This window comes from Oryza sativa, chromosome 2, assembly GCF_034140825.1.
Source record: "Oryza sativa Japonica Group chromosome 2, ASM3414082v1".
NCBI lineage: Eukaryota > Viridiplantae > Streptophyta > Magnoliopsida > Poales > Poaceae > Oryza > Oryza sativa.
This window is the reverse complement of record NC_089036.1, coordinates 27762559-27790070: the sequence shown is the minus strand read 5'-3', so window position 1 is coordinate 27790070 and position 27512 is coordinate 27762559. Positions and strand designations below refer to the sequence as shown.

General features: G+C 45.9%; 2 protein-coding genes, 2 long non-coding RNA genes and 1 other non-coding gene across 7 annotated transcripts; 4 read left to right on the top strand and 1 right to left on the bottom strand.

The window, feature by feature from the left end:
• Nucleotides 1-746: 746 nt before the first annotated feature.
• On the bottom strand, nt 747-1549 carry LOC107280095 (uncharacterized). The gene is made up of 2 exons (XR_001543157.3): nt 1180-1549; nt 747-1101 (listed from the first exon to the last, which is right to left on the bottom strand). It is a non-coding gene; the product is annotated as an uncharacterized lncRNA (long non-coding RNA).
• A 1966-nt stretch (nt 1550-3515) lies between these two features.
• Nucleotides 3516-5232, top strand: LOC107278127 (retrovirus-related Pol polyprotein from transposon RE1). 2 transcript variants are annotated; one of them, XM_015768177.3, is made up of 2 exons: nt 3516-4681; nt 4861-5232. In XM_015768177.3, exons 1-2 carry the CDS (start codon nt 3772-3774, stop codon nt 4893-4895), a joined length of 945 nt encoding a protein of 314 aa, XP_015623663.1. In that variant the 5' UTR covers nt 3516-3771; the 3' UTR covers nt 4896-5232. The 2 variants fall into 2 exon arrangements, with proteins under 2 accessions (XP_015623663.1, XP_015623662.1); XM_015768176.3 differs by having other exon boundaries at nt 4855-5232.
• On the top strand, nt 4129-4267 carry LOC112938020 (small nucleolar RNA Z247). The gene has a single exon (XR_003241068.1). It is a non-coding gene; the product is annotated as a small nucleolar RNA Z247 (small nucleolar RNA).
• A 7931-nt stretch (nt 5233-13163) lies between the features above and the next one.
• On the top strand, nt 13164-19683 carry LOC136355091 (uncharacterized). 2 transcript variants are annotated; one of them, XM_066307234.1, is made up of 7 exons: nt 13164-16476; nt 16565-17298; nt 17377-17838; nt 17920-18752; nt 18835-19005; nt 19085-19364; nt 19449-19683. In XM_066307234.1, exons 1-7 carry the CDS (start codon nt 16347-16349, stop codon nt 19563-19565), a joined length of 2727 nt encoding a protein of 908 aa, XP_066163331.1. In that variant the 5' UTR covers nt 13164-16346; the 3' UTR covers nt 19566-19683. The 2 variants fall into 2 exon arrangements, with proteins under 2 accessions (XP_066163331.1, XP_066163330.1); XM_066307233.1 differs by having other exon boundaries at nt 17377-18752.
• A 4418-nt stretch (nt 19684-24101) lies between these two features.
• On the top strand, nt 24102-26087 carry LOC136355090 (uncharacterized). Its single transcript, XR_010739173.1, has 2 exons — nt 24102-24302; nt 25775-26087. It is a non-coding gene; the product is annotated as an uncharacterized lncRNA (long non-coding RNA).
• The last annotated feature ends 1425 nt before the right edge of the window (nt 26088-27512 follow it).

Genomic DNA, 27512 nt, shown 5'->3' with positions numbered 1-27512 from the left:
CACGCCAGCACAAAACGCCGCGCACGCTCGTACGCACGCGCCGCTTGCTGTCTTCGCGTCGTGCCACGAGGACCGCGCGCGCCACCGCCTTTTCACGAACGCTTACGCTGCCATATGCATGCCGGGTTGGTTGGGTGATCGATGGAGGTATAGCGCGATCCGCGCGCAGATGCCATGCATACAGGGAAGGGCCGCAGCGGGGGGCGCGGCGTCGCCGGGGCCCGTCGGGCCGTCGATCGGTATAGCAGGCCAGGCGCGCGCGCAGTGCAGGGCCTCGGTGTACTGTACAGGGGGAAAGCGCGCCGGGCCGGCTCGTGATATCGCTGTGCCGCGCTCTCGGTGCGAAAGCTGCATGCATGCCATGGGCCCATGCAGCTCCAGGTACCCCGGCTTGGCTGGCTGGCTCCTGCTGTGGAGTGATGGAGTCTGATGAGCTGATATAGACAGGCAGCGGCAGCGCGCTGATATAGTTGGCCGCACTACCGGCAGTCTCCTGTGTTCGTGCTGAGCATCCTGAGTCTCCTGACAATATCTTAACTCTTGCACTGGGCTGCCGTACGTGATTTCTGGGGTTTCTGCAGCAAAATATGCTGTCAAAGATCAAGATAGTGTTTTGCGCTTTCGGCCGGGTTGGACGAACCATTTTTTTCGCCAAAATGAAAACAGTCATCTGTTAAGATGTTACGAAATATCAACGCCTTTGTTCGCCCCCATGCATAACTGATGCAGACAAACCTGGACCAATATGGTTCCCAGCACTGCTTTAAAAAAATCTTATTGGTACCGGTTGGGAACAGTCCATAAGCACCGGATTTCCTACCCGCATCCTCTAGACAATACCGATGTGAACAATTAAAGGTACGGGTTTAAGAATCAGTACCTTTGATGGTTATAGGAATAAAAAAAAAAGAGGCTCGCATCGGCTCAAATCGAGTTGATGCTTCGGGTACTCAATGCTTCAGGCCAAGAACAACAGGGACAAAAGCTGAATAAAAATTCTCACAGATCCAATAAGAAGAAACCAAATAACAAATTCTCACAAAAACCACTGCCGCCACCGCCGCTGTTTATTGGAGGCCAAGGCATTACCGCTCACCACCACTGTCAAATCCAGAATACATAGTGAGGGGATTTTTTTTTTGGGAGGGATGGATGGGGAAGGAGAGGAGGGATACCTACCTGCTAGTCATTGCTCACAGGGAGGCAGGGTCAAAGGGAGGGCCACTGCTCGCCGTAGTCGGACCGCCATCACCATCGCTGTTGGAGGGGGGGGGCACATCCAACGACCCCTGAGTTGGAGGTGACGCCATCGATGCATCGACGCCCGAGAAACAAAGAGGGCGAGGGGGAGTGGGAGTCGTTATCACACCAACCAAACCATTGCCGCCGTCATCTTTGCTCGAGCCCCCATCATTGCCTTGGATTGAGGAGAAAACAACAACCTGGGGAAGGGGAAGGGGGATGCTGCCACATGCTGAGGAGGATGGGAGGAGAAAGCGGCAGGGCGAGAGCAAAGAGATAAAGGGTATGGCAGGGCGAGAGTGAAGGGATGGCGTGGGCGAGAGAGAAAGGGGTGGAACGAGCGAAGGGATAAGGATGATCTATGTTGACTTTGCTAAAAAAATATCTCCCATTTTTGGCTCGATTCTTACAATGCCTTTTTTTAATTAACTAACATCTATAATATATTGAAGGCGGCACCTATAAAATTGGTGTCGGTTTTTCTTAGAACCGGCATCTATAGTTGTTCAAAGGAACTAGTTGTATATTATTTTTAACCCATGTAGATAGGAAAAAGGTTTATATATGTCAGTTTTAACAGTTTTAACATTTTCGGTATATATAGTGCTAGGTCGTCTTTAGATTCAATTTTTTTCTTCAAACTTTCAACTTTTTCGATCACATCAAATGTTTGGACACATGCATGAAGCATTAAATGTGAAAAAATAAACCAATTGCACAGATTGCATGTAAATCGCGAGACGAATCTTTTGAGCCTAATTATACCATGATTTGACAATGTGGTGCTACAGTAAATATTTGCTAATGACGGATTAATTAGGCTTAATAAATTTGTCTCGCAGTTTACAGGCGGAATCTGTAATTTGTTTTGTTATTAGTCTACGTTTAATACTTTAAATGTGTGTCCGTATATTTTAAAAAAATGGCACACGAACTAAACACAGCCCTAGTCCTTTTATGATGTTATGTAGTAGTGCAGATATTTTTTTTTCCAGAAGATGTTTTTGGTACGGTATATGGAGTCATTTATGTATGACTTGAATATGAATTTAGTGAGGTAGAAATTTGTCGCTGATCTCAAACTTTTTTAGCGTGTGTTTTCAAGAGGAATGTGTTAGTTTTGAGTAGTATCGTAGATTGGACATTTTTTTCCTCGACACATTGGGCACTCTTGACGTGGTCCCATATGCCCCCAAAAACATTAACACAGACAGGGCCGTACCTAGCAATTTTAGGCCCCAGTGTGAAACTTAAAATGAGACCTTATATTTAGAAAATATCAACAAAAGGGATACTAAATTGTTCAGAAAAAATATTACGTAAATGGTGGCTTACACCTCCTTAAGTAAGAAAAATAAGTGCTTCTTAATGTAGTTATTCGATTTTCTTTACTAATCGTAAAAATTGAATGTTTAGTATCTAGAATGCACGTTCATGGCGCCGCTATAAACTATATTTCTTTGAGTTTGCCATAATTATTATTGAACATCTATTGAATGCAAAGAAAATAAATATGTTCTAGCCAAATCAGTACGTCAAGATGAGGGGAACTTTTAAAAAAAAATAAAATGAATAGGATAAAAACATATTGGAAATTAGTGTCTTGTATTTAAATATGAGAATTTTGGGGCCCTTGATTTTGGGGGCCCCTGTGCGGTCGATCACTTGGCACATGGCCATCGACGGCACTGAACACAGATCAAGCGATGTACACGTTGTGCGAAAATAATTACTCCATTTATCTTCAAATTAATATAATAACTTTTAACTATAAATCTAGATAAGGGCATATTTATATTTATATTTAAAAGTTACTACTCCATTCATCCCAAAATGTTTGACGCCGTTGATTTTTTTAAAAAAATGTTTGACCTTCGTTTTATTAAAAAAATTAAGTAATTATTAATTCTTTTCCTATCATTTGATTTATTGTTAAATATATTTTTATGTATGCATATAGTTTTTCACATTCCACAAAAAGTTTTTGAATAAGACGAACGGTCAAACATGTTTTAAAAAGTCAACGACGTCAAACATTTAGGGAACGAGGGAGTATATTTTATGATAAAGTACTAGTTTAAGATAAAGATAGCACTCAATTCATACCTATAGATATTTATGCGTATAAGTATAGTAGTTGTTAAGGTTTGTTCTATCTAGTCACAGTTAGTGATAGGATTAGCTTCCTAACTTTGAGGGATAGATCATGGTTGTTAGTCTCCTGTGTTTATCTCTTAATCTTGATAAGATTTGTTGTAATCTCTCCGCTGTAATCGTGCCACGCCAGGGGCTGTTCCTGTGCATATTTAACACGCAACCGTGGAGGACCGAGAGAGGTATCCACGTTAAATCCAATCTTTTCATGGTATCAGAGCCTGCTTCCTCGACGTCGTGATTATAGCGTCGTCTTCATCCTCGCTAGCCGGTGGCGCTGCTCCTTCTCTCGCGCACGCGGTCACAGAGAAACTCTCCCGCAGCAACTATCCTCTCTGAAAGGCGCAAGTTCTTGCTGCGCTCAGGGGAGCTCAGATGGCTGGATACATCGACGGCACAAAGGAGGAGCCGCCGGCCACCATCATCACCAAGAAGGACGACAAGGATGTGCGGGTCACCAATCCCGCGCATACCGAGTGGGTGGCGCAAGAGCAGCAGGTTCTCAGCTACCTGTTGCTCTCCCTCTCACGTGATGTCCTCATCCAGGTGGTCTCAATTCCCACTGCTGTTGGGGTTTGGGATGCCATAAGTGGGATGTTTGCATCTCACTCCCGTGCGCGTGTGATGAACACACGCATGGCTCTGACGGCCACGAAGAAGGGCAATCTGAAGGTTGCCGAGTACGTGGCCAAGATGCGGGGTCTTGCTGATGACATGGCCTCGGCAGGAAAGAAGCTCGACGACGACGACATCGTCTCCGACATCCTGGCTGGGCTCGATGATGATTTTGACCCGGTTGTCTCTGCAGTCGCCCAACGTTCTGAGCCAATCTCAGTCGGTGAGTTGTTTTCACAGCTTGTTACTTTTGAGCAGCGATTGGAACTTCGACAGGGTGGCATTCAGTCGTCCACCAACTCTGCTTCTCGCGGCGGCAATGGAGGAGGTCGCGGCCATGGTCAGCCAAACCAGGGCCAAAATCTGAACCGTGGTCGCGGCGGCCAAGGCCGCGGCCGTGGTGGCTTCACCAACAACCAAGGAGGAGATCACCCCAAGTGTCAGCTGTGTGACAAATTGGGCCATACGGTGGTCAAGTGCTACAAGAGGTTTGATGCTTCCTTCACTGGCGAAGAGAAGAGTGCTGCTGCTGCTACCTCCTCCTACGGTGTTGGTACCAATTGGTATATTGACACCGGGGCGACGGACCACATCACCAGCGATCTTGACAAGCTGACGGTGCGGGAGAAGTACAATGGAGGTGATCAAGTTCATACTGCCAGTGGTTCAGGTATGAAGATTAATCAAATTGGTCAATCTATTGTTCGCACCCAACACCGTGATCTTATACTAAAAAATATTCTTTATGTTCCCGAAGCAAACAAAAGTTTAATCTCTGCTCATCGCCTTGCATTTGATAACCAAGCTTTCTTAGAGCTTTTCCCTCGTTATTTTTCTATCAAGGATCAGGTAACGAGGAAACTACTTCACCAAGGCAGATGTGAGCGAGGCCTTTATCCTCTGAAATCATTCCCAAATAAACAAGTTTTTGCAGCTATCAAGCTTTCTCCTTCGCAGTGGCATTGTCGCCTAGGCCACCCGTCCTCAGTCATTGTTCAACAAGTCTTGAGTCATAATAATTTACCTTGTGTTAGTGAGTCAAACAAGCATTCGGTTTGTGATGCTTGTCAGAAAGGGAAGAGTCATCAACTTCCTTATTCTAAGTCTTTGAGTCGTTCTAGTGCTCCTTTAGAGCTTATTCATTCAGATGTTTGGGGTCCTGCACCAACCTCGGTTGGGAAGAATAATTATTATGTGAGTTTTGTGGATGATTTCAGCAAATTTTCTTGGATATATCTCCTTAAACATAAATCCGATGTGTTTCAATGTTTCCATAATTTTCAGAATCCTGTAGAACGACTCTTTGATCGCAAGATATTAGCTATGCAAACTGATTGGGTGGTGAATATCACAAACTCAATTCCTTTTTTCAACGCATCGGTATTTCTCACCGTGTGTCATGTCCATATGCACATCAACAAAACGGGTCTGCCGAACGTAAGCACCATCATATTGTTGAAGTTGGGCTATCCCTTCTAGCCTATGCTCAGATGCCTCTCAAGTTTTGGGATGAGGCATTCCTTACAGGTACTTACCTTATTAATCGGCTTCCCACTCCTGTTCTCCAAGGCTCCACACCTCTAGAAATGCTCTTTCATATCAAACCTGATTACACCTCCCTCCGCACCTTTGGCTGCGCGTGCTGGCCAAATTTACGCCCTTACAATTCTCACAAACTCCAATTCCGCTTGAAACGGTGTGTTTTCCTTGGTTACAGTGTAATGCACAAAGGGTTTAAGTGGTCGGGTTTATATTTCTCGTGATGTGGTTTTTGATGAACATATCTACCCATTTTCTGACCTTCATCCAAATGCTGGTCATTGTCTCCGGGCTGAAATTCTTCTCCTCCCAGAACATCTTTTGAATCCTTCTCGGGACGAACATGTTGACCAATATGTGATTAATTCTTCTACTAACCCTGCTCATGAGTCTCCAGTTGATGTTGCTACGAGTGCAGATGCTGCTGCTGAAATTTCTGGGCGAACAGGGCAAATTTTGGAGCAAAACACCCATGGTTTTCTGCTCGGCGGGCGGCCCGGGCACTCCGCGGCTCCTAACACTCACGCAGCCCCTGACGACGCTGCGACTTCTGACGCAACTGCGGCGCATCATCCTGGGGATATAGGCGCTGCAGCCGGCTCTTCTCTCAGCCGATCGCCATCCACCAGCCATTCCTCGTCGCGTGTCTCCGACAGTGCGCCCGAGCCGGCGTCTCCTCCACGCGGCGATGACTCCTTGGCTGTTCCGATCGACGGGGGCTCGTCGGAGCCTCTCTCGGACAGCTCGTCGTCAAGATCGTCCATGGCGACCAACTCTACGGCGAACAACTCTACCACATCCAGCGAAGCTGCCCTGACTCAGCCTCAACGACCAGCCACTCGTCTACAACAGGGAATTCGTAAACCCAAGGTTTACACAGACGGTACAGTTCGTTGGGCAAATTTAATTACTGCTGAGTCAGAACCTGATACTTTGAATGATGCTTTGAATAGTAAAAATTGGAAGCTAGCCATGGACAATGAATTTCTAGCATTGCAGAAAAACAAAACATGGCATTTAGTCCCTCCTACAAAAGGGAAGAATATAATAGATTGTAAGTGGGTCTATAAAATTAAACAGAAGGCTGATGGAACTATAGATAGATACAAGGCTCGTCTTGTTGCTAAAGGTTTTAAACAGAGATATGAAATTGACTATGAGGACACCTTCAGTCCTGTAGTCAAAGCTGCCACTATTCGTCTTGTGTTGTCAGTTGCAGTTACAAGAGGATGGAGCTTACGCCAGCTGGACGTACAGAACGCATTCCTTTATGGAGTTCTGGAGGAAGAGGTATACATGCGGCAACCTCCTGGGTATGAAGATAAATATCATCCACATTATCTTTGCAAACTTGATAAAGCTTTATATGGTCTCAAACAAGTGCCTAGAGCATGTGACGGAGCGTGGGGCTCCTCACCGGGAGACCGCGCGGGCCCCCCTTTGCCGGTTCGGCCGGGGGCGCTAGGTGAGGTTCTAAGCACTCGATCTGTGGAATGTTTCGCGAGAGAGCAAATGCGCAAGACATGGGCGATGTAGATAGGTTCGGGCCGCTGAGAAGCGTAATACCCTACTCCTGTGTTCTGGTGGATCTGTGTATGAAGGAGTTACAAAGAGCTGGAGAGCAAGAGAGTTCAAACTCTAGAAACCCTCTTCCTCTTTCTCTCCTCTACGAGCTCAGGTCTTCTCCCCCCTCTTTCCCCAGCTCCCCCCTTCTTAAGTGGGCAAGGTCCTCCTTTTATATCTCAAGGGGATCCCACATGCACCACTTCTACCTACTCTTCTTTTGGGTGGGGACTCACCCTATCTTCCCAAAAAAGAAAAAACTGGCTTGCGCCTTCGCCTGGAAGCTAAATCACAGCTTGTCTTTGAGTGAGGCCCAGCGTCATCACTCGCCTGACACCGGGGATCTCCCTGTTACTCCCTCATTAATGGGCAGAGATTTGCCATGGCTGTTGTCCGAATGACCCTCTGATGGGATGGGCCATACCTACCTCCACTCCGCCGGAAGCAGGCGCAACATGGGACCACGGTTGTCTGCCGATGACGTGACCGGCGTCAGACCAGTCACAAACCGGTCATTCTTGTCTACCACGCGTCAGTTTAGCATGCCACACGTCAGCCCTTCTTCATAAAATGACTTCCTTGTAATGGTTGCGATGAAGCCTGGTATGAATCTAGCCGGGACTGACGTGCTAACTCCAGGAGTCAGCACGCCGGCTCCGGCTAGGGACGAGTGCCTAGAGGCTCTCATCATTCCGACGGGACGGGGCGAGGCGTGCGAAAGGCCGCCTGTTGCCACCTAACCCGCGATCTGACCGGTCTGTGACCGGTCACACACTGTGACCTGTCACGGACCGAACGAGTGTGCTGCGCTGCATTAAATGCGGCGTGGGGCGCTCGTCCAACCCGCAATAAACGCGGTTAGGTGAGCGCCGCTGTGCTCACCTAACCCACACACGTGGCGCCAAACCCACAGGGGGTCGGGGCGCCCCAGCCCTCGGGGCCGAAACGGGAGCGGCCCGACCCCTCGGGGAGACAGAAGGAGGGGCGGCCACATCACCCTCGGGCCCGACCCCCCCGAGGGGGTTAGGCCACGTGGGTGACTGCAGCTACCCCAAACCTCTAGTCAAGATACCCCCGGTCCCATGTCACCGACAGCATGGTATTCACGCTTGAGTCAGAAATTGCAGTAGCTTGGTTTTATTCCCTCTAAAGCTGACGCTTCTCTCTTTTTCCTTAACAAAGGACATTTAACCATGTTTGTTTTAGTATATGTGGATGATATTATAGTTGCCAGTTCTTCACAAAGTGCTACAGATGCTTTATTAAAGGGTCTTGAAGCAGATTTTGCCTTAAAAGATCTTGGAGACTTGCACTACTTTCTTGGCATTGAAGTACAGAGAACAGATGATGGTCTCACAATGAGACAAGAAAGATATGCAACTAATTTACTTCAGCGTGTAGGGATGACCAACTGTAAGTCAGTCACATCTCCTTTATCAGTGTTAGAAAAGCTGTCTATTACTAGTGGAGAACAGCTAGGGCCATTGGACTCCACTCGGTATCGGAATGTAGTTGGAGCACTACAGTATCTCACCTTGACTCGTCCAGATATTTCTTTCTCTGTTAACAAGGTTTGTCAGTTTTTACATGCTCCTACTACTACTACTCATTGGTCAGCAGTTAAAAGAATTCTTCGGTATGTACATGGTACAAGAAATGTTGGTCTTAAGATAAGTAAGAATTCATCTATGCTTGTCAGTGCTTTCTCCGATACAGATTGGGCAGGATGTCTAGATGACAGAAGATCAACAGGAGGTTTTGCTGTGTTTCTTGGAAAGAATCTTATTTCATGGAGTGCACGCAAGCAAGCCACGGTCTCTCGGTCTAGTACAGAAGCAGAGTATAAGTCTTTGGCTAATGCTACAGCAAAGGTAATGTGGGTACAAAAAGTGCTTGATGAGTTAAAAATTAGTCACCCAACTACTGCTTGTCTTTGGTGTGATAATTTGGGAGCTAAGTATTTGTCATCAAATCCTGTCACTACGCCAGATCCTCACACCTCTGACGGGATACCTGTGACGGGCAAACGAATTGGTCAGTAGTGACCATTACCTTTGACGGGTTATACGGGATGCCGTCACCGGTGAGGCATCTGGCCGTGGCCCGTCACAGGTATCCCCTCACCTGTGACGGGCCGAAAGGAAAACCCGTCAGAGGTATACCAGTGACGAGTTTTTCTTCCAACCCGTCACTGGTATCCCCTCACCTGTGACGGGCCGATACATTAGAAGCCGTCAGAGGTGATGGGCCGCCACCTGTGACAGCTTTCATTTCTGGCCCGTCACAGGTGAGCGGATACCAGTGACGGGCCGTTGAATAGAAGCCCGTCAAAGGTATGAGCAATACCTTTGACGGGCTTTTTTTATCTAACCCGTTTGAGGTGTGTTGGGTCTATAAATACCCCCAAACTGCCAACTGCTTTCCATCCCGACCATTGTACTGTTCACAAATCGGTTGGGAGGGCAAGGGGGGCGATTTTTTGCTAAAATTCAAGGTAAAAAACACATTATTCTCCATTCATTCTCAACATATCGATCATCATTTATTTTTCTTCGTATGTTGTTGATTTCAGATGGATCGTAGATGGATGTACTATGCGCATCGTTCGTCTACCGAGTATAGAGAGGGGGTCACTGAATTTGTCACATTTGCGGATAATGACAGAAAAAGTAGGATGAGCATGCACATGTTGTGCCCATGTAGGGACTGTAAGAATGAACAGATGATCGAAGACAAGGATGAAGTGCATGCTCATTTGATAATGAATGGATTCATGAAGAAATATACCTGCTGGACCAAGCATGGAGAGCAAGAGGCGCCTGATGACGCAGCTGAAGAAGTGTTGGATCAGGATGTAGAGAACACCGCCGCAGCTCGAGAAGGCATGTTCGTACCTTCTCCTTTAGGTGGAGAGACCATAGATTTGGACACTCAATGTCTATCTACAATGTTGCATGACATTGAAGACGCAGAGGACAACGACAGAGATTATGAGAAGTTTAGTAAGTTGGTGGAAGATTGCCAGATGCCGTTGTATGATGGATGCAAGTCGAAGCACAGCAAGTTGTCATGCGTGTTGGAACTGATGAAGCTTAAGGCTAGTAATGGCTGGTCGGACAAGAGTTTTACAGAACTCCTTGAGCTGTTAAAGGATCTGTTGCCAGAGGGGAACAATTTACCTCAGACGACATATGAAGCGAAGCAAGTATTATGTCCGTTGGGCCTGGAGGTCAGAAGAATTCATGCATGTCCGAACGACTGCATTTTGTATTACAAGGAATACGCTGACTTGGATGTCTGCCCTATTTGTGGGGGATCAAGATACAAACGAGCAAAGAGTGAAGGTGAAGGAAGTAAGTCAAAGAGGGGAGGCCCAGCAAAGGTGGTGTGGTATCTCCCAATTGCGGAGCGCATGAAGAGAATGTTTGCGAACAAGGAACAAGCTAAGCTTGTGCGCTGGCATGCCGAAGAACGGAAAGTCGATACTATGCTGAGGCACCCAGCAGATTCAGTGCAGTGGAGGACAATCGATAGGATTTACCAGGAATTCTCAAATGACCCAAGAAACATGCGTTTCGCAATGTGTACGGACGGCATTAATCCTTTTGGTGATTTGAGCAGTCGTCACAGTACATGGCCAGTTCTGCTTGTTAACTATAACCTTCCTCCCTGGTTGTGTTTCAAAAGAAAGTACATTATGCTTGCCATGCTCATTCAAGGACCGAGACAACCTGGCAACGATATCGATGTGTTCCTTGAACCGATAATCGATGACTTCGAAAGGCTATGGAATGAGGGCACACGAACATGGGACGCATATGCACAAGAGTATTTCAACCTCCATGCGATGCTGTTTTGTACCATCAACGATTATCCGGCCCTTGGCAACCTTTCTGGCCAAACTGTGAAAGGGAAATGGGCGTGTTCGGAGTGTATGGAGGAAACAAGAAGCAAATGGTTGAAGCATTCACACAAGACGGTCTACATGGGTCACAGGAGATTTCTCCCAAGGTATCACCCGTATAGGAATATGAGAACGAATTTCAATGGACACAGAGATACAGCCGGACCCCCGACAGAGCTAACAGGGACAGAGGTGCACAACTTAGTGATGGGAATAACCAACGAGTTTGGAAAAAAGAGGAAAGTTGGAAAGCGAAAAGAGAAGAGCACATCGAAGGAAAAAACAGAGGAGCATGTGGAAAAACAAAAGACAAAAGAGAGGAGCATGTGGAAAAAGAAGTCAATATTCTGGAGACTACCATACTGAAAGGATCTTGAAGTTCGCCACTGCATAGATTTGATGCATGTCGAGAAGAATGTATGCGAGAGTTTAATGGGATTACTGCTTAACCCAGGTACTACAAAGGATGGTCTCAACGCCCGACGAGATCTGGAAGATATGGGTGTTCGGTCGGAGCTACATCCCATAACCACGGAATCCGGCAGGGTTTACCTTCCTCCAGCCTGCTACACTCTCTCGAAAGAAGAGAAGATTGATTTGCTAACATGTTTGAGTGGTATAAAGGTTCCATCTGGTTACTCATCAAGAATCAGTAGGCTCGTTTCACTGCAAGATCTTAAGTTGGTTGGAATGAAGTCGCATGATTGCCACGTTCTTATCACACAGCTGTTGCCCGTTGCAATAAGGAATATTTTGCCTCCTAAGGTGTGACACACGATCCAGCGGTTGTGTTCCTTCTTCCATGCAATCGGCCAGAAGATCATTGATCCCGAGGGACTAGATGAACTACAGGCAGAACTTGTGAGAACCCTATGTCATCTTGAGATGTACTTTCCTCCAACTTTCTTTGACATAATGGAACATCTTCCGGTGCACCTTGTGAGGCAAACAAAGTGCTGTGGTCCAGCATTCATGACGCAGATGTATCCTTGCGAAAGGTACCTGGGGATCCTTAAGGGTTATGTACGGAACCGTTCACACCCCGAGGGGAGTATCATCGAGAGTTACACCACCGAAGAGGCCATCGAATTTTGTGTGGACTACATGTCAGAAACATCTTCAATTGGATTACCACGATCTCATCACGAAGGGAGGCTTGACGGTGTTGGTACTGTTGGAAGAAAGACTATTAGGTTGGATCGGAAGGTGTACGATAAAGCTCATTTCACGGTACTACAGCATATGACTGAGGTGGTGCCGTACGTTGACGAACACCTTGCAGTTATCCGACAAGAGAACCCAGGCCGATCAGAGAGTTGGGTCAGGAATAAGCACATGTCTTCTTTCAACGAGTGGCTGAAGAACCGAATTGCCAGGTTGCAGAACTTGCCTAGTGAAACACTTCAGTGGTTGTCACAGGGTCCTGAATGGAGTGCCACCACCTGGCAAGGATATGACATAAATGGATACACCTTTCACACGGTAAAGCAAGACAGCAAATGCACAGTGCAGAACAGTGGGTTACGCATCGAGGCTACTAGTGACGGTGGTCGTCGTGATCAATACTATGGTAGAGTTGAGCAAATATTGGAGCTAGATTACTTGAAGTTCAAAGTCCCGTTGTTTCGTTGTCGATGGGTCGATCTTCGCAATGTAAAAGTTGACAATGAAGGTTTCACCACTGTCAACTTGGCTAACAACGCGTACAAGGATGAACCGTTCGTTCTCGCCAAACAAGTTGTTCAAGTGTTCTACATAGTTGACCCGTGTAACAAGAAACTACATGTTGTTCGTGAAGGGAAAAGGAGAATTGTTGGATTGGACAATATTGCAGACGAGGATGATTACAACCAGCACGTCCACGGCATAGGTCAAGAAATACCTCTAGAAGAGGAGGAGGAAGAAGATGAAGTTCAATATGCACGTGTCGACCATGAGGAAGGATTATTTTTGTAATTTATGTACGTAGTTTATGTCTACATGTCTGTTATCTGTATGACTCTAATATGTTCGCAATGATCAATAGTATATTGCTTATGAAATAGTCAAATAAAATAATTAAGTGAAGCACCCACTAGAAGTGAAATAAAATAATTAAGCAAGTATAAGCATTGGAAATAAAATAATTAAAGTAGTATAATAATGAAGTGCAATTACTACTGTTAGTGAAATAAAATAATTAAGTATAAAAAAAATATGTAGTGTATGTGAAAATATGTTAAGGAAAATAAAAGAACTAGTGAAATAAAATAAAATAAAATTGCTCTAGGCAAACTCACCTGTGACGGGCTCTATCTGTAGGGCCGTCACAGGTGACCTCACCTGTGACGGCCCAGAGTGTTGGGCCCGTCACAGGTGGTCTTACCTGTGACGGCTCCACGGTTGGCGCCCGTCACAGGTGAGGCCACCTGTGACGGCCACATAGTTGGAGCCCGTCACAGGTGAGTTTGACTAGGGTTGACCTAGGGTTGGACATCTTCTAGATCGATCCAGATCCGGCGCCCACTCTCACTCACTCACTCTCTCGACCGCCGCCTCGCCTCTCCACCGCCGTCCTCGCCGCCGCCAAATCCGCCGCCCTCTCGACCTCTCCGCCACCCTCTACGCCCTCCTCTCCACCGCTGCCTCGACCTCCCCACCACCGCCTCGACCTCTCCACTGCCGACCTCTCTGCCGCTCACCCTCTCCGCCGACCTTCCCGACGCCGGCCTGCACCACCGCCGCCGCACTCACTCTCTCGACCGCCGCCATCCATCTCCACCGCCATCTCCACCTCCTCGCCACCGCCTCTCTCTCTCTCGATCCAGACCCTCCTCGCCGCCGCCCTCTCTGCCGCCATCTCCGCCCTCTCCGCCGCCCTCGCCGCCTCCTTCTCCACCGCCGCCTCCTCACTCACTCTCTCGACCGCCGCCGTCCTCTCCACCGCCATCTCCACCGTCGCCGCCTCAACCTCTCCTCCGCCCTCTCCGCCGCCATCTCCGCTGCCCTCTCTGCCGCCATCTCCGCCGTCCTCTCCACCGCCATCTCCGCCGCCGTCTCCACCGCCGCCCTCGCCGCCGGTCGTCCTCTCCGCCGTCCGTCCATCGACTTCCCCGACCTCCCCGACCCTGACCTCCCCGACGCCGGGATCCCCGACCACCGCCGACCGCCTCGACCTCTTCGCCACTGCCTTTCCGCCGCCGCCACCAGGATCCAGGACGACTACGGTCTGCGCCGCCGTCTCCAAGTACGCCGCTTCTCCAAGTATGCCGCCACCCTCCCCCATTCCTCCTTTTTTCCGATGGATGAATTGCATTGTTTAGATGAATGAAATGTGATTTGTTGTTTCGATTATTGGTGCTGCTGTATAGATGAATTAAATGTGATTTGTTGTCTATGGATGTTTTGGATGAATGTAGGGGCTAGATTTTATATACATGATTTTGGTGCAGTGAATCTTAGCATCAATAGAGGATCTTAGCATGAATTTTGCTGCAGTGGATGTTCTTTTCTTTATGGATAAGAACAGATTATCTACACTTATTGATTTATATACCCTTGTTGTCTATGAATAGTTGAATTGTTGTTTATATACATGATTTATATACCCCTGCTGCTGCTGCCACATAAATTATTGTAGGCTGTTTTATTATCTACACTTGCCCCTTGCTGTCTATGTTTGCCCATGCTGCTGCCTATGGTTGCAACTGTTAGTTAAAACTTGAATGTGTAGCTAGTTTGCAACTTGGATGTGGATTTAAGAGCCATTTGGACATATAACCATTCATGGAGTGTCTTTGATAATTAAGGACCTTTATTAGGTGTAGGGTTTGAAATCTAGTTACAAGGGAAGAATTGATAGATTGGCCGCAGATTTAATGTAGTTCCGAGGTTATCAAACCATCACAGAATACAAAATGCATGGGGAATTTTGGTGGATAGGCCAGTGTAGTCCATGGACGGAACCGACCTAGACACCAAAATTCTCCATGCATTTTGTTTTCTGTCATAATTTGATGATTAAGGAGGCTTTGCAGATTATCTAAACTTGTTGATTTATATACCCTTTTTGTCTATGAATAGGTCAATTGTATGAATTGTTGTTTATATACATGATTTATATACCCTTGCTGCTGCTGCCACAATGATTGTGGGCTGTTTTATTATCTAGACTTGCTTGAATTGAATGGATGAATTGCTGTTTACATGAAGTTAGTAGTACTGTCTCCTTTTTTATCTACACCCCTGCTACTGCCCCTACACTTGTTCACTTGTTCCTTATTAAATGGCCAGTGTAGAGTGGTTATATACCTCTACACTTGTTCTTTTTTTATGCATAAGAACAGATTTTGTGCACTTGCTCTTTTTTTATGCATAAGAACAGATTTTCTGCACTTGCTCTTTTCTTCTGGATTGATAAGAGGAGTATATCTAGACATGTTGTTTTAGTTAATTTGCCCCTGCTGTTGCTACCCCTGTGGCATATATACTCCTCCTGCTGCTGTTTTATGTCAATCATGCAAATTCTGTACCCTTGCTGCTGCTGTTTTTTAAATTTGCATGATTGATTCAGTGGTTATATACCTCTACACTTGTTCTTTTTTTATGCATAAGAACAGATTTTGTGCACTTGCTCTTTTTTTATGCATAAGAACAGATTTTCTGCACTTGTTCATTTTTTTATCTACAATAATATATGCATGATTTATATACCACTGCTGTTGTTGCCCCTGTACTTCTTGTTAAATGGCCAAGGATGAATTGCTTAATAACATTCTATCTATACCTGTTCTTTTCTTTATGGATAAGAACAGATTATCTACACTTGTTGATTTATATACCCTTGCTGTCTATGTGAATTTCCCTCTGCTGTTGCTGTTTATGTGAATTTCCACCCTGCTGTTACTGTTTATGTCAATTTCCACCCTGCTGTTGCTGTTTATGTGAATCTCCCCCTGCTGTTGCTGCCCCTGTGGCATATATACCCCTACTGCTGTTATATGGCCCTGCTACTGCTCTTATTGCTGCTATTATATGGCCATGCTGTTGCTACTACTTTAATTTCCTGCACTTGCTCTTTTCCTTATGGATAAGAACAGATGAACTACACTTGTTCTATTTTATTGATAAGAACAGATGAACTACACTTGTTCTATTTTCTTTGGGTTGCTTTTTTCTCCTAGTAGCTGATTTCCTCTTTTTATCCCTTCATGCAAATGATTGTAATTGATGCATATTTCTCAGCAAAACTGAGGCCATATCTTTCATAGTATACCCCGTATTACATTGGATCTAATGCTATTTAGTCTAATGGTAGGAAATTTATAATCTTTTTCGCGAAAGTTAAACCATGTCAACGCCCGGCGCAAACCCGCCCTCCCCAACACCTGCGAGGATCCAGGAAGAAGCAAACCCAGCCACAGAGGCAATTGCCGAAGGTCATCCCGGGACAACGGCGGTCCAACAACCCGAAATTCATGGTAATTTATAGCATAAATTTTCACCACATGACCACATAAATTTTAGCTAGCACCCCTTAGCAAATATTGCCTTCTGTTTGTGCTGCAGAATTGCCGCAGGAACAACATACGTCGATGTCGGGCGAGACAAGTGCAAGTAGGTCTAGTAGAAATCCGCGGTCACAAAATATATGGCCGACCACAGTGCAAGTTATAAGAGAGGTTGACGCTAGTGGTAGGCCCACGGCGCCCAGGACTGTCATTGGAAGATGGTCTAACTGCTGCGGGCTAGTGGCACGTGAGAACTTCGGGATCCTCTATAAAGATATCGGGAAGGTCACAGAAGCCGAGAAAGAGCGAGCTTGGACGGCAATGGAGAAATGGTTCACATTTCCAGCCGAAGCAAAGGATAGGCTCAAGCGGAAGGCATTCCAAAAGATGGGCAAAGCTTGGAAGAATTGGAAGTCGAAGCTCTTCACCGAGTATGTCAACCCGCCCGGCAATCATACGCCGTTCGATGAATACCATCAAATAACCGAAGCGGTGTGGGAGGAATTCTGCTCTCTCAAGACCACCCAAGAGTTTAGGGAATCCAGCGAGGCACATCGCGTACTGCAACAGCGGAATGAGCACCCGCATCGGCTGGGCACCGCAGGGTACATCGGCAAGGAGGCAATATGGGCCCAAGAAGATGCAGCCGCTGCAGCAGCGAATGTCCCTGCCCCGTTTTCAGACATCCCTGAACAAAGAGCTCGCAACTGGGCGCGGGCAAGGGGTAAGGTCAACCCGGACGGCTCTGTCACATTTGAGAACAAAAGTGATGCCGTCGTCTATCAGGAACTGGTGAGTTCACTACTTAACCTAACTAATTTCCGTTCGTATAAAGTACAAGTTCGTATAAACGACTATCTTCTTTTCTAGTTGGGCTTGGTTGCTGAACAAGCTTCACAAAGCGAGGTTGAGTCCGCGCCGAAGAGGCGCGAAGATGACATCCTCACAAAGGCGCTCGGAACCAAAGAACATCCTGGCCGAACTCGGGGAATTGGTAGCGATGTGCCCTGGAAGCATGGACTCCCTCAGTACAGCTCCCAATACAGGAAACGGAAAGTCTCCAAGGAAGAGAGGGACGCTCGTTTGAAGGCTGAACTTAAGGTTGAGGTCATTCAAGAACTAGAAGCTAGCATGAATGCAAGGGTGGAAGAAAGGGTTAACAAGGTGCTCGCCGACATGAATATACCCCGAGTCACAACACCTGCTGTGCAACCAACTCCTCGTGTACAACACGACGCGAGTCCGTCACAGCATAGGAGTAGTTGTGCATCCACAGAGGTGCCGGCCCCTGGTCTCCCGATCGCACCACTAGCTGCAGTGGACCACATCGAGGTAATTGTTGTTATCCGATCCATATCTAATAAAAGACATTTACACATTCCAATATTAAATTCAAACTTTCACCTTATGCAGGGCGCAGCACAGTGTGTCCTACTAGCGAGAGTCCACCCAACTTTCGCTCCTGAAGTCGCTGAGGGCATGGCTTTCAAGCCCTCGGTTACAGACAAGGTCCACGGCGCAGACCTGCTAGCTGGGTATGCCAAGGTGTCCATCGATACAGTAAAGGACACCTGGTCAGGCTATCCGCTGCCCGTGCCCCCAAATGATGAAATCATGACTTTGGGCGATGCGCGCAAGACGTTCATACAATGGCCCAAAGAAGACATAGTTGTGAAGATGACTCCTCGTCCAAGTCGACCGACGGAGCTTACACCTCCCAAGTGTAAGCTATCAATTGAGGCTCCCCGTGGACCGGCATTGTCAGTACCTCATTCTCCTGGTGGAGCTGATATGGACTTGGCAGATATAGCTCAAAGCTTGGCTCCAATAAAGACCACAAGAAAGGCCGATAGCTCCCCACCACTTGTCAAGGGCCAGAAGCGTGAACGCGGCAAGGGGAAGGTCGGGGAGTTGGCGCCGGAGCCAAAAAGGGGCAAGGCTGCGACGTCGATGCCGGTGAGCAAATCGGGGAAGGTCGTGAGGGCGCCAGCCCAATTTGAGCTAGGCATGCCATTGGTGGAGGACAATGTGTTAGCTGTGATGGGTATTGCTTGCCGAGAGCTACATAAGCAATACATGGAGCTAAGCAATGCCAAGCGGAAAATGAGGGAGTCATCCATAGTTGGACATCACGACCACCAGCCGTTCCTATCGTCGCCTGCCTATATAACTATAGGCTTTGATGACCTCTTCGACCTTTTCAGGATCCGGAAGTTGGACACTGGTCTTCTAAAATGCTACTCCTTGTAAGTGCATACCTTCTATACTTGTGATATGACTGGACTATATCTCCTAATTAAATTAGTTCTAATACGTAAATATTTTAAGGTTGTGTTGGATCGAGAGTCGTCGCCATGGTAATCAGGTTGGGTTCCTTGATCCATCCATGGTGAATGAGGTTAATTTACGACAGAGCTTCACTGAGGTGGTTGACTATGTCAACCGGTGTTTATGGGCCCATCAAGACAAGGAGTACATCATGTGCGCACACAACCAAGAGTAAGAGGACAATACCCTTCGTGTATATTGTTTTTGAAGTTAAGGTTCTTAGTACTAACGCTACATAACCACTGCGCAGGCGACATTGGATTCTCCTAGTCATTGTACCTAAGTGGAGTAGGGTTACCTACCTTAACTCCAATAAGTCCAAAGATTATGATTTCAGTGAAATCACCAAGGCCTTAAATATGGCTTGGGGCCCATATGTGGAAAAGGGTGGTAGGCACAAGGAGGGCAAGAATGAACTTTATCATGACACCAAGTTTGCATGCGCACAACAGATCGGAGACCAATGTGGTTTCCACGTGTGCCACAACATGTCAACACTTCTAAGAGAGGTGAAAGATTTCGACCCTGAGGTTGTTGCTAATGGCGAATAAGCTCATTTCAATATCTACATTGCTATTCAAAACGTGCTAATTAACCTCTTATTTATTAAACAGAAATGTAGAGCTGGCTTCAAGATCTCACCCATCAACCCCCCCGCTATCAGAGGCGAATTGTGCGCCTTTATTCTTGCAGAAATAATGAACAAGAAAGGACGTTTTCATGCCAAATAGACTCATGAACTTGGCTAGATAATTTATTGTGATGTAAAAAAGATGTTTTTATAATTTCTGGCGATGTAAAAAATTATGTTTTTATAGAGTGCAATGTAATTTACTTTCATATGTGCAATATTTATGGTACTTTACTAAATTGTCATCACATTTGATCAACTACGATTTATGTTGTACTATTCATCTGTTTTCTCCTTTTTTTTTTCCTTATTGACAGGTTGTGCAGGTCGATGACATTATGGCTTTAATCCATTTGGTAAGTATATATGCGGTTCTATGAGCAACGACCGAAATTGTGGCTTTCAAGGGGTGTGAATTTGCTGTGCAAAATGGTGGCATTTGAACTGCATATATGTGTTGTTGGGGATCTGTGATGTTATATTGGGGGGGTGATGTATCTGTGATGGATCTGTGACTGGAATATATCTGTGATGTTTCTATTTTTCAGAGGGCATGGCTAGCAAATCCTGAGGCTAGCCAATATTTAGCATTTATTTTTTTTCTGGAATTAACTCATCAGTGACGGGTCGGAACAAAAATCCGTCAAAGGTAACATAACCTGTGACGGACTAGCAAATAAAGGCCCGTCAGAGGTGACCTACCTGTGACGGGCCTTTACTTTTGGGGCTGTCACAGGTAGATCACCTGTGACAGCTTCTAACTACGGAGACCTCAACCTCTGACGGCCTTTATTTAAAGGGCCGTCAGAGATGAGTCACCTGTGACGGGTCCTAACTCGCTCAAGGCTAGCGGAGACCAACACCTCTGACGGCCTTCTAGTAACTTGCCCGTCAGAGGTGGGTGTCACCTGTGACGGCCGGCCACCCGTCAAAGGTGACTGGACTCACCAGTGACCACTGATCACTGACCATGCGCGAAGCCGTCAAAGATGAGGGTTTGGGCCCGTCACAGGTGACCTTGGCCAGTGTAGTGTGTGTTTCATGCAAGAACCAAACATATTGAGATAGACTTTCATTTTGTGCGAGAGCGAGTTGCACAAAAGCTATTAGAGATCAGGTTTATCTCTACAAGGGATCAACTTGCTGATGGTTTCACCAAAGTCCTCACTGCTCAACAAATGGATGCTTTCAGGCGCAATCTCAACTTGTTGCCTGTGTTGTGATTGTGTGGGGGTGTTAAGATTTGTTCTATCTAGTCACGGTTAGTGATAGGATTAGCTTCCTAACTTTGAGGGATAGATCATGGTTGTTAGTCTCCTGTGTTTATCTCTTAATCTTGATAAGATTTGTTGTAATCTCTCCGCTGTAATCGTGCCACGCCAGGGGCTGTTCCTGTGCATATTTAACACGCAACCGTGGAGGACCGAGAGAGGTATCCACGTTAAATCCAATCTTTTCAGTAGTAACTTGTACTGCTATCTGAAACCCAATTATGCGACACTTTAATCTCTCTCTCTTCCGAAACTCAGTGCGTATTCACGGGCCGGTGTTCCGGAAGAGATTGATACTGCATCCAAAAGCTTCGCAAACAAGGAAGAAAAAAACACGGTAGTGTCCTAAGTCCCAACGAAACACGGGGACACATAAACACACAATTCAAGTCCGTCCATGCAGATAAAATCGGCTAAAAAGTGGCCGACACTAGGATGCAGTACACGGCAATTGAAGAACCGAGTACGCGCATGACGTCCTTGCAAGTTGCAACGCAAGTAACGTTGTTTCAGGCTTTCGATCGGCAGCCTGCATCTAAGCATATGCGCAGCTAGCAACCGCCGCGCCAATCGATCGATCGATCGAGTGCTAGCTACAGTAGCAGATGGTACCGCGCGCGCGTACTCCATCGATTGAAAACCTGTTCTTCCGCTAGTCGACGAGCGATCGCGGATCAACGTACGCGAAGGATTAGGGACCGAGGGACAGCAAGAGGCCGAAGCAACCACCCGACAACTAGAATGTCAAACAGGATACTGTACGAACGCGTACTACTTTCCAGCGCGAGCGCTGTTGGAAAACATGCATGTGCTGCATGCGCCTGCGCTGGGCCGTTCCTTCACCGTACTATACACTCTTTTGCGCCTTTTTGCAGGGGGCTTGCATATGCATACAGCCATACACGGAGACCAATGACCGATTTCTGTTGCCTTACGTCGATCACCAATGAGAACATACGTCATCAACGACGATTCTACTTTCCAGCTTTAGAATTTGTTTAAATTTAACAAAAGGCCCAATTTCCAGGTTTTGTGTGGTAATTTAGTTCGAAACTTCCAAAAAAAAAACCTAATTCCAGTCCCTCTATTTTATTTACATTTCGAAAAGGTAAAAAAAATCCTAAACAACGATTAATTGCCATGAAACCAGTACTTACCGTAGATCTTTTATACATACCACGGCACACGGGTTTATATATTGAGCACAGCCGTACAGGTAACATGTCGATGTCCCTCTCCGATGGTGGCACTGACCGCGTTACAGTGCAACAAGCGGGCTGAACGCGTGATATTCTCTGAAAAGGAAAAGCAAGCTAGAGAACAGATCAGGTACATGGAGCTGGACTGCTGGAGTGTTCACGGGCGGTTCCAACCAATGCCATCAGAACGGCGCCCATCTTCTCGACCCCACTAATAATCACCGCAGCGCAAAGATTCCTCCAGATGTATGCACCAGCCTACGCGGCAGCCAGAGCGTGACAGATGGAGCTAGCATGCAACAAAGGAGGTTTCAACAGTCGCACGATCGAAGTTCAAGAGAAAGAAAATGATTCCGAATGTCCTTATGTATGCGTGAATGGGAAGTACTAGTACTTACGATGGGCGACTATGCTCGGTAGCTAGCTAACGGCGATCTGTCGAGAGGTAGAACGAGCTTTTCTCGGTCACCGGTGCTGATTAGGTTGGGCAGCTGTACGATTACTCCTGTACTTATCTTGGTCTCTTTGACACGACAAAGAGTATCATATGCTTTGTCGAACTACCTTTTTCTTCATAACCTTTTTTTTTAAACACAACCAACTTTATTAAGCAAGAACAGATATTAGGGGATAAACCCCAGTACACAACAACGGACTGACGATTAGATCTTCTTAGTATGAATGATGATCACAACACACATCCCTTTCGAGAAAGAACAACTGTGGCCTGTGGCCCGGAAAGCAAGAAGTGGAGGGAGCATGTTGCGCCCGGGAACACCACCGTGGGCCGCACAATGCCCAAACGAAGCATGGCCCAGGAAGACCGAAGCGCCTCACAATCTTGTCCACGATGCGACGATTCCCGTCTTGCCGACTTGTCGATCGAGAAACAAAACCGTGGGCGAGACACGCTGCGCAGCCGTGTTGAGGCTGGCCACCTCCAACTCGACCGATCCGTACGCCGACGAACGGGACCCGATGTTGTGTCGTGGACTGGCTCTGGACATCGATGGCAGAGGCTGCATCTGTGGTTTCATGAAAAAAAAAATAAAGGCGCGGATGAGGCTGGCCCGAAGCAGTGATTTTTTTTCTCTACGCGATTGATCGATTCATGTTCAGCCACGCTTCTTTCCCTTAGCTTTGATCTCGTCTTTCTTTTTTTGAAGACTTGATCACGTCTTTCGGATATGTATTGTAAATCTTTCCACAAAATAAAATAATATATATAACATGTTAACGACGAGTTTGAATCACATCCCTAAACCACAATAACATATATAACATGTCCTTCAACTTATAATACCGGTGTAGCTAGCTAAGATCCCAGCCAGTATAGTTCTATATTTTTGTTGATGTGGCGGCTGAGTCAGCGTGGAACCTGTATGAACCCCACATGTTAGCTTTCTCCTCCTTTCACCTTTTCTCCCCTCCTAGCTTTCTTCCTCCTCTTTCCCCTTCTCCCTCTTCCTAGCCTGCAGGTAGCAGGCCAACGGGATATAGGGAGAGAGGCAACAATCGAGGCATGGGTGGCATACTGGCATAGCTCCATAGCTCCATCCTCCCATCGTGTCGAAGAAGACAGGTGGCATAGGTCGTCTTCTATGGGTCGTGCCATAGCTCTAGTATCCCCGAGTAGCCGGTTGCATCAACGGTGGCGATATCAAGCGCTCCTACTCGGCGCACGTCCATGTCGTCTTCATCCTCAACATCCCCCGTTTGCTCCCTCTACAACTCCCATTAGCAGAAAGGGAAGAAAGAGGAGGAACAAAGCGCTAGCCACTAACATATGAGGTCTCACATGGGTCTCACTGCTTACCAAGTTGTCTCATCAGTCAAAATCGGACACAATACTATCGTGTGATTTTGATAATTTAGTTTTATATAAGTTGAAGGACGTGTTATATTAGTTTAAGATTACGATCAAAACTCGAGTAAGGTGAACTTATTCCTCATCGAATTGGTGTTACCGCCGTAACAGTCTTTCGGCCCAAATACCTTCAAATTATCGGGCCCAAGTAGTACAGACGCTGCCGCTTGGTACTCGGGCGTGTTTTCACACCTCCGAGCGCGTGCACACCCACCCGCACCGCCGCACGCTCAACCGGGCCACTTATCTTACAGAAAGCTGGGCTACGAGAGACCACCACCACCGCCACGGCCCGCGCTGCGTCAGCCGACGAACCCACCGTGGCCACGCCCCCGGAGGCATCGAGGGCAGCACAGTTGCGCCGCGCCGACGGTGCCGGACGAGCAGCCGACCGGCCGTCGACCAGTGGCTCCCACCGAGTCCAGGTTCCTCCCGCGGCGCCACCCAAAGGCGCAGCCGCGCGAGGTACCCCGGGCGGCGGCTGCGGCAAGTGAGGTGAGGTGAGGCTCTTTCTCAAGTCGCTGGTTTCGGGGCCAGTCGGACGAATCGTTTGAAACGGGGGTTGATGTTACCCACGATGTTAGCTTTGATGATGACTAGATCCAGTTCATCCCCTTTTGGTGCGTTTGGTACTGGTTCGGTTCGAGGAAGTAGACGATTTGATCCTTACTCTGAACCTATCCTAATTTAGAGAACTGATTTATTGATCCTTACTCTGAACCTATCCTAATTTAGAGAGCTGATTTATTTAGTTTGGGGAACGTAATGAGTCGATTCAGTACAGAAATACATTACCACATCATCTGTATGGAAGAAGGATTGAGATGAGGGCCTACGAGATCAGCACTTTATTTGGTCTCTTCTCTAGCAATTCACTTGGGCACATAATGATGCGTGATTGGTTGGGCAATTCACTTGAGCACATAATGATGCGTGATTGGTTTGGCAATCGTTAGAAGGTAAGCAAACTTGTGATGTGATTGCAGTTTGGATTTTTAATTCAAAATTGCAATGTTCTCCGCAGCTTGTATTATTCATGGTATAACCAAAATGATGGCTTTGCACCGTTAGGTATGGAATAGCTACTGCCATTTATGCTGTATTATGCTATTAGGTTGTGAGGATGTGTAGGCTGCGTACCGCCACATTCATCCCTGTCCACTACTTTTCTTCCTACATAGGGGCCCTATGCTAAGTAGGTACCTCGTATTCTTTTTGTGGTGTAGAATTGCGGACTGTATATGCTGCTGTTTGGATGGTTTTGTGTGATTGCTGTCACCGATGGTGTTATGTTAGGGTGGTCCAGTGTTAGTGACTATGAAATGTGTGGTGGATGCAAGATGGCTGTTATGCTGGTGGTGAATTGATAGTTCAGCTGATGATTGAAGCCAGTGTTAAGCCCTCGGATAGGCAATGTGGAATATACACATTTTTGTTTTGTAGTGGGGCGTGTATTCTCTTAGCACGGGTACTGCCCTCTGGAGGTGTACATATCAGGAATCAGCAACAATATGGCACTCAGCACTATCTTGATGTCTCCTTGTTTGGTTAAATAGGTTTTTGGAGGTAACCTAACTAGATGCTATTTTCTTTCTTTTTTCTCAGGTGTAGTGATTTTCTTGTGATGCCATGGAATTTTGTTTTGATTCATACTACTCCCTCCGTTTTAGGTTATAAGATGTTTTGACTTTGGTCAAAGTCAAAATGCTTCAAATTTGACCAAGTTTATAGAAAAAAATAGTAATATTTTTTACCCAAGATAAATTTATTTTAAAAATATATTTAATTATTAATTTAATAAAACTAATTTGGTAATGTAAATATTGCTATATTTGTCTATGAACTTAGTCAAAATTAAAGCAATTTGACTTTGACCAAAGTCAAAACATCTTATAACCTGAAATAGAGAGAGTATTACTAAAGTGCACCTTTCTTTATTTGTCCTCTATTTAACTCTTAATTTTCAATGCAGCAGTATGAAAGCATTGAAAAAAAAACTCCTTTGCTGGGCCGGTGGAAAAAAGAACAAGTATGGAGTCGGAATTCTGACTTGCTCTTTGGATCCTATGAAGATTAAGAGTATTTGTTTTGTATGCCATCAGTCATCAGACACTTCCAAGTTCCAACTGAACGTTGTAACCTAAGCCTAGATTCTCAACTGTGGAGGACTAATCATGCAGTTGCACTTAAATGTCAAATACTATATATTTGATCAATGTTAGGGCCCTTTTGACACTGTAAATCTTCTTGATTGCCTCTAATATTAATGCATATTCTTTGCCAAATGAATCTGCATATAGTATCTTTTACTATCTGCATCAACTTTAGTTTATAACTAGCCAGATACCCATGCTTTGCTACGGATTAAAACAAATTAATAGTGAGGTTTTTGGGACAATTTTGTACCTGTAGATGTTATATTGTACAGGTGAAATATGATATAATCATATATGTAAAGGGATTATTTTATAACATAAAAGTACATGGGGTAGTTGGTATAAAACATGATGGAGTAGATGGTAAATAAGAAGTTACTATACTTGGTGAGGTGGAGGCAGTGAATCTGCCACCACCATTGCCCTCTTTTAAGAAGAATATCGATATGTCTGAAACCATTTTTAGGTACATTGAGATGTTCTTGACTCCAGAGGATGCATTTGAGCTGGCTACAAAAGAGCTACAGCATACTGCTGTGTCCAGGTAACCTTTTATTCCTCTGTCCTTTTCTAGTTCTGTCATATTTTATATCTTCAGTTATCATTAGTGACTCAGTAAATCTGCATCCACATATTTTATTTTGTATTCTGTATATGTCTCAACATGTCCATCCGGAGTATCTTTTCATATTTATGAACTGACATTTCTAATAATGTATGAATTACTATTTTGTCCTGTAGTCAAATTCACCTCTAGGCTCTAAGCTAACTACAGTTGGTGATGAAGTCACTAGCTCCTGCACCAATTTGTATAGTGACCTCGGTGTAAGTGTGTAGCATGATATCCACCGTGAGACCTTTCAAGAGACATGACTCTTCTTTTGACCATCTTCCTATTCCAAGTGCTTAACGTCTTTGACTTAACCAGAGTGATCTTGTACCTGTGAGCATGTCACGACAGGAAGAGATTTGGAGGCTCAAGAAGAGTCCAAAACTCTGCTTACATCCATCTCATAGTTTGTCATGCATGAATGCAGTATTATCACACGGTTGTCTCTAGAGGTCAGCTATTTTTCTCATTGCAAAATGCTATTTTCACTGATCGCTGTCATCCTCCACCAACCTACTAAGGTCGTTAGTGGGGAAGCTTCACGCTCGACATCTTTCAAATTGAGGGAGAATGAGCTGTCTGTCCTTGCCTCCAAGCTTCTTTTCTTATATTATTCTAGTGGTTGACACATTTCACTGAGAGTCAACTTGGAGTAAACAAAGCTACTCCTTCAATTGCCTGTCATTAAGTTCACCGTACACAGAGCCTCCTCCTGGTGTGCTTTTCCTCTTCTATTAGAATATGTGATGCGCGTGCTTAATGCTGCCTATCCTTGTTTTGTCTCTCTCCCTTTCCTAAAGGTGGAGGGTCCGTGTGTAGTCATTCCTTTAGATATTATATATAACCACTTGAAAAACTTTATGTGTAGGCGTGATGCCCCTGCAATGCTTGTTTATGGTCTTCTTAAATCTTAAGCATGTTGTAAATACATGGATAGGATACGA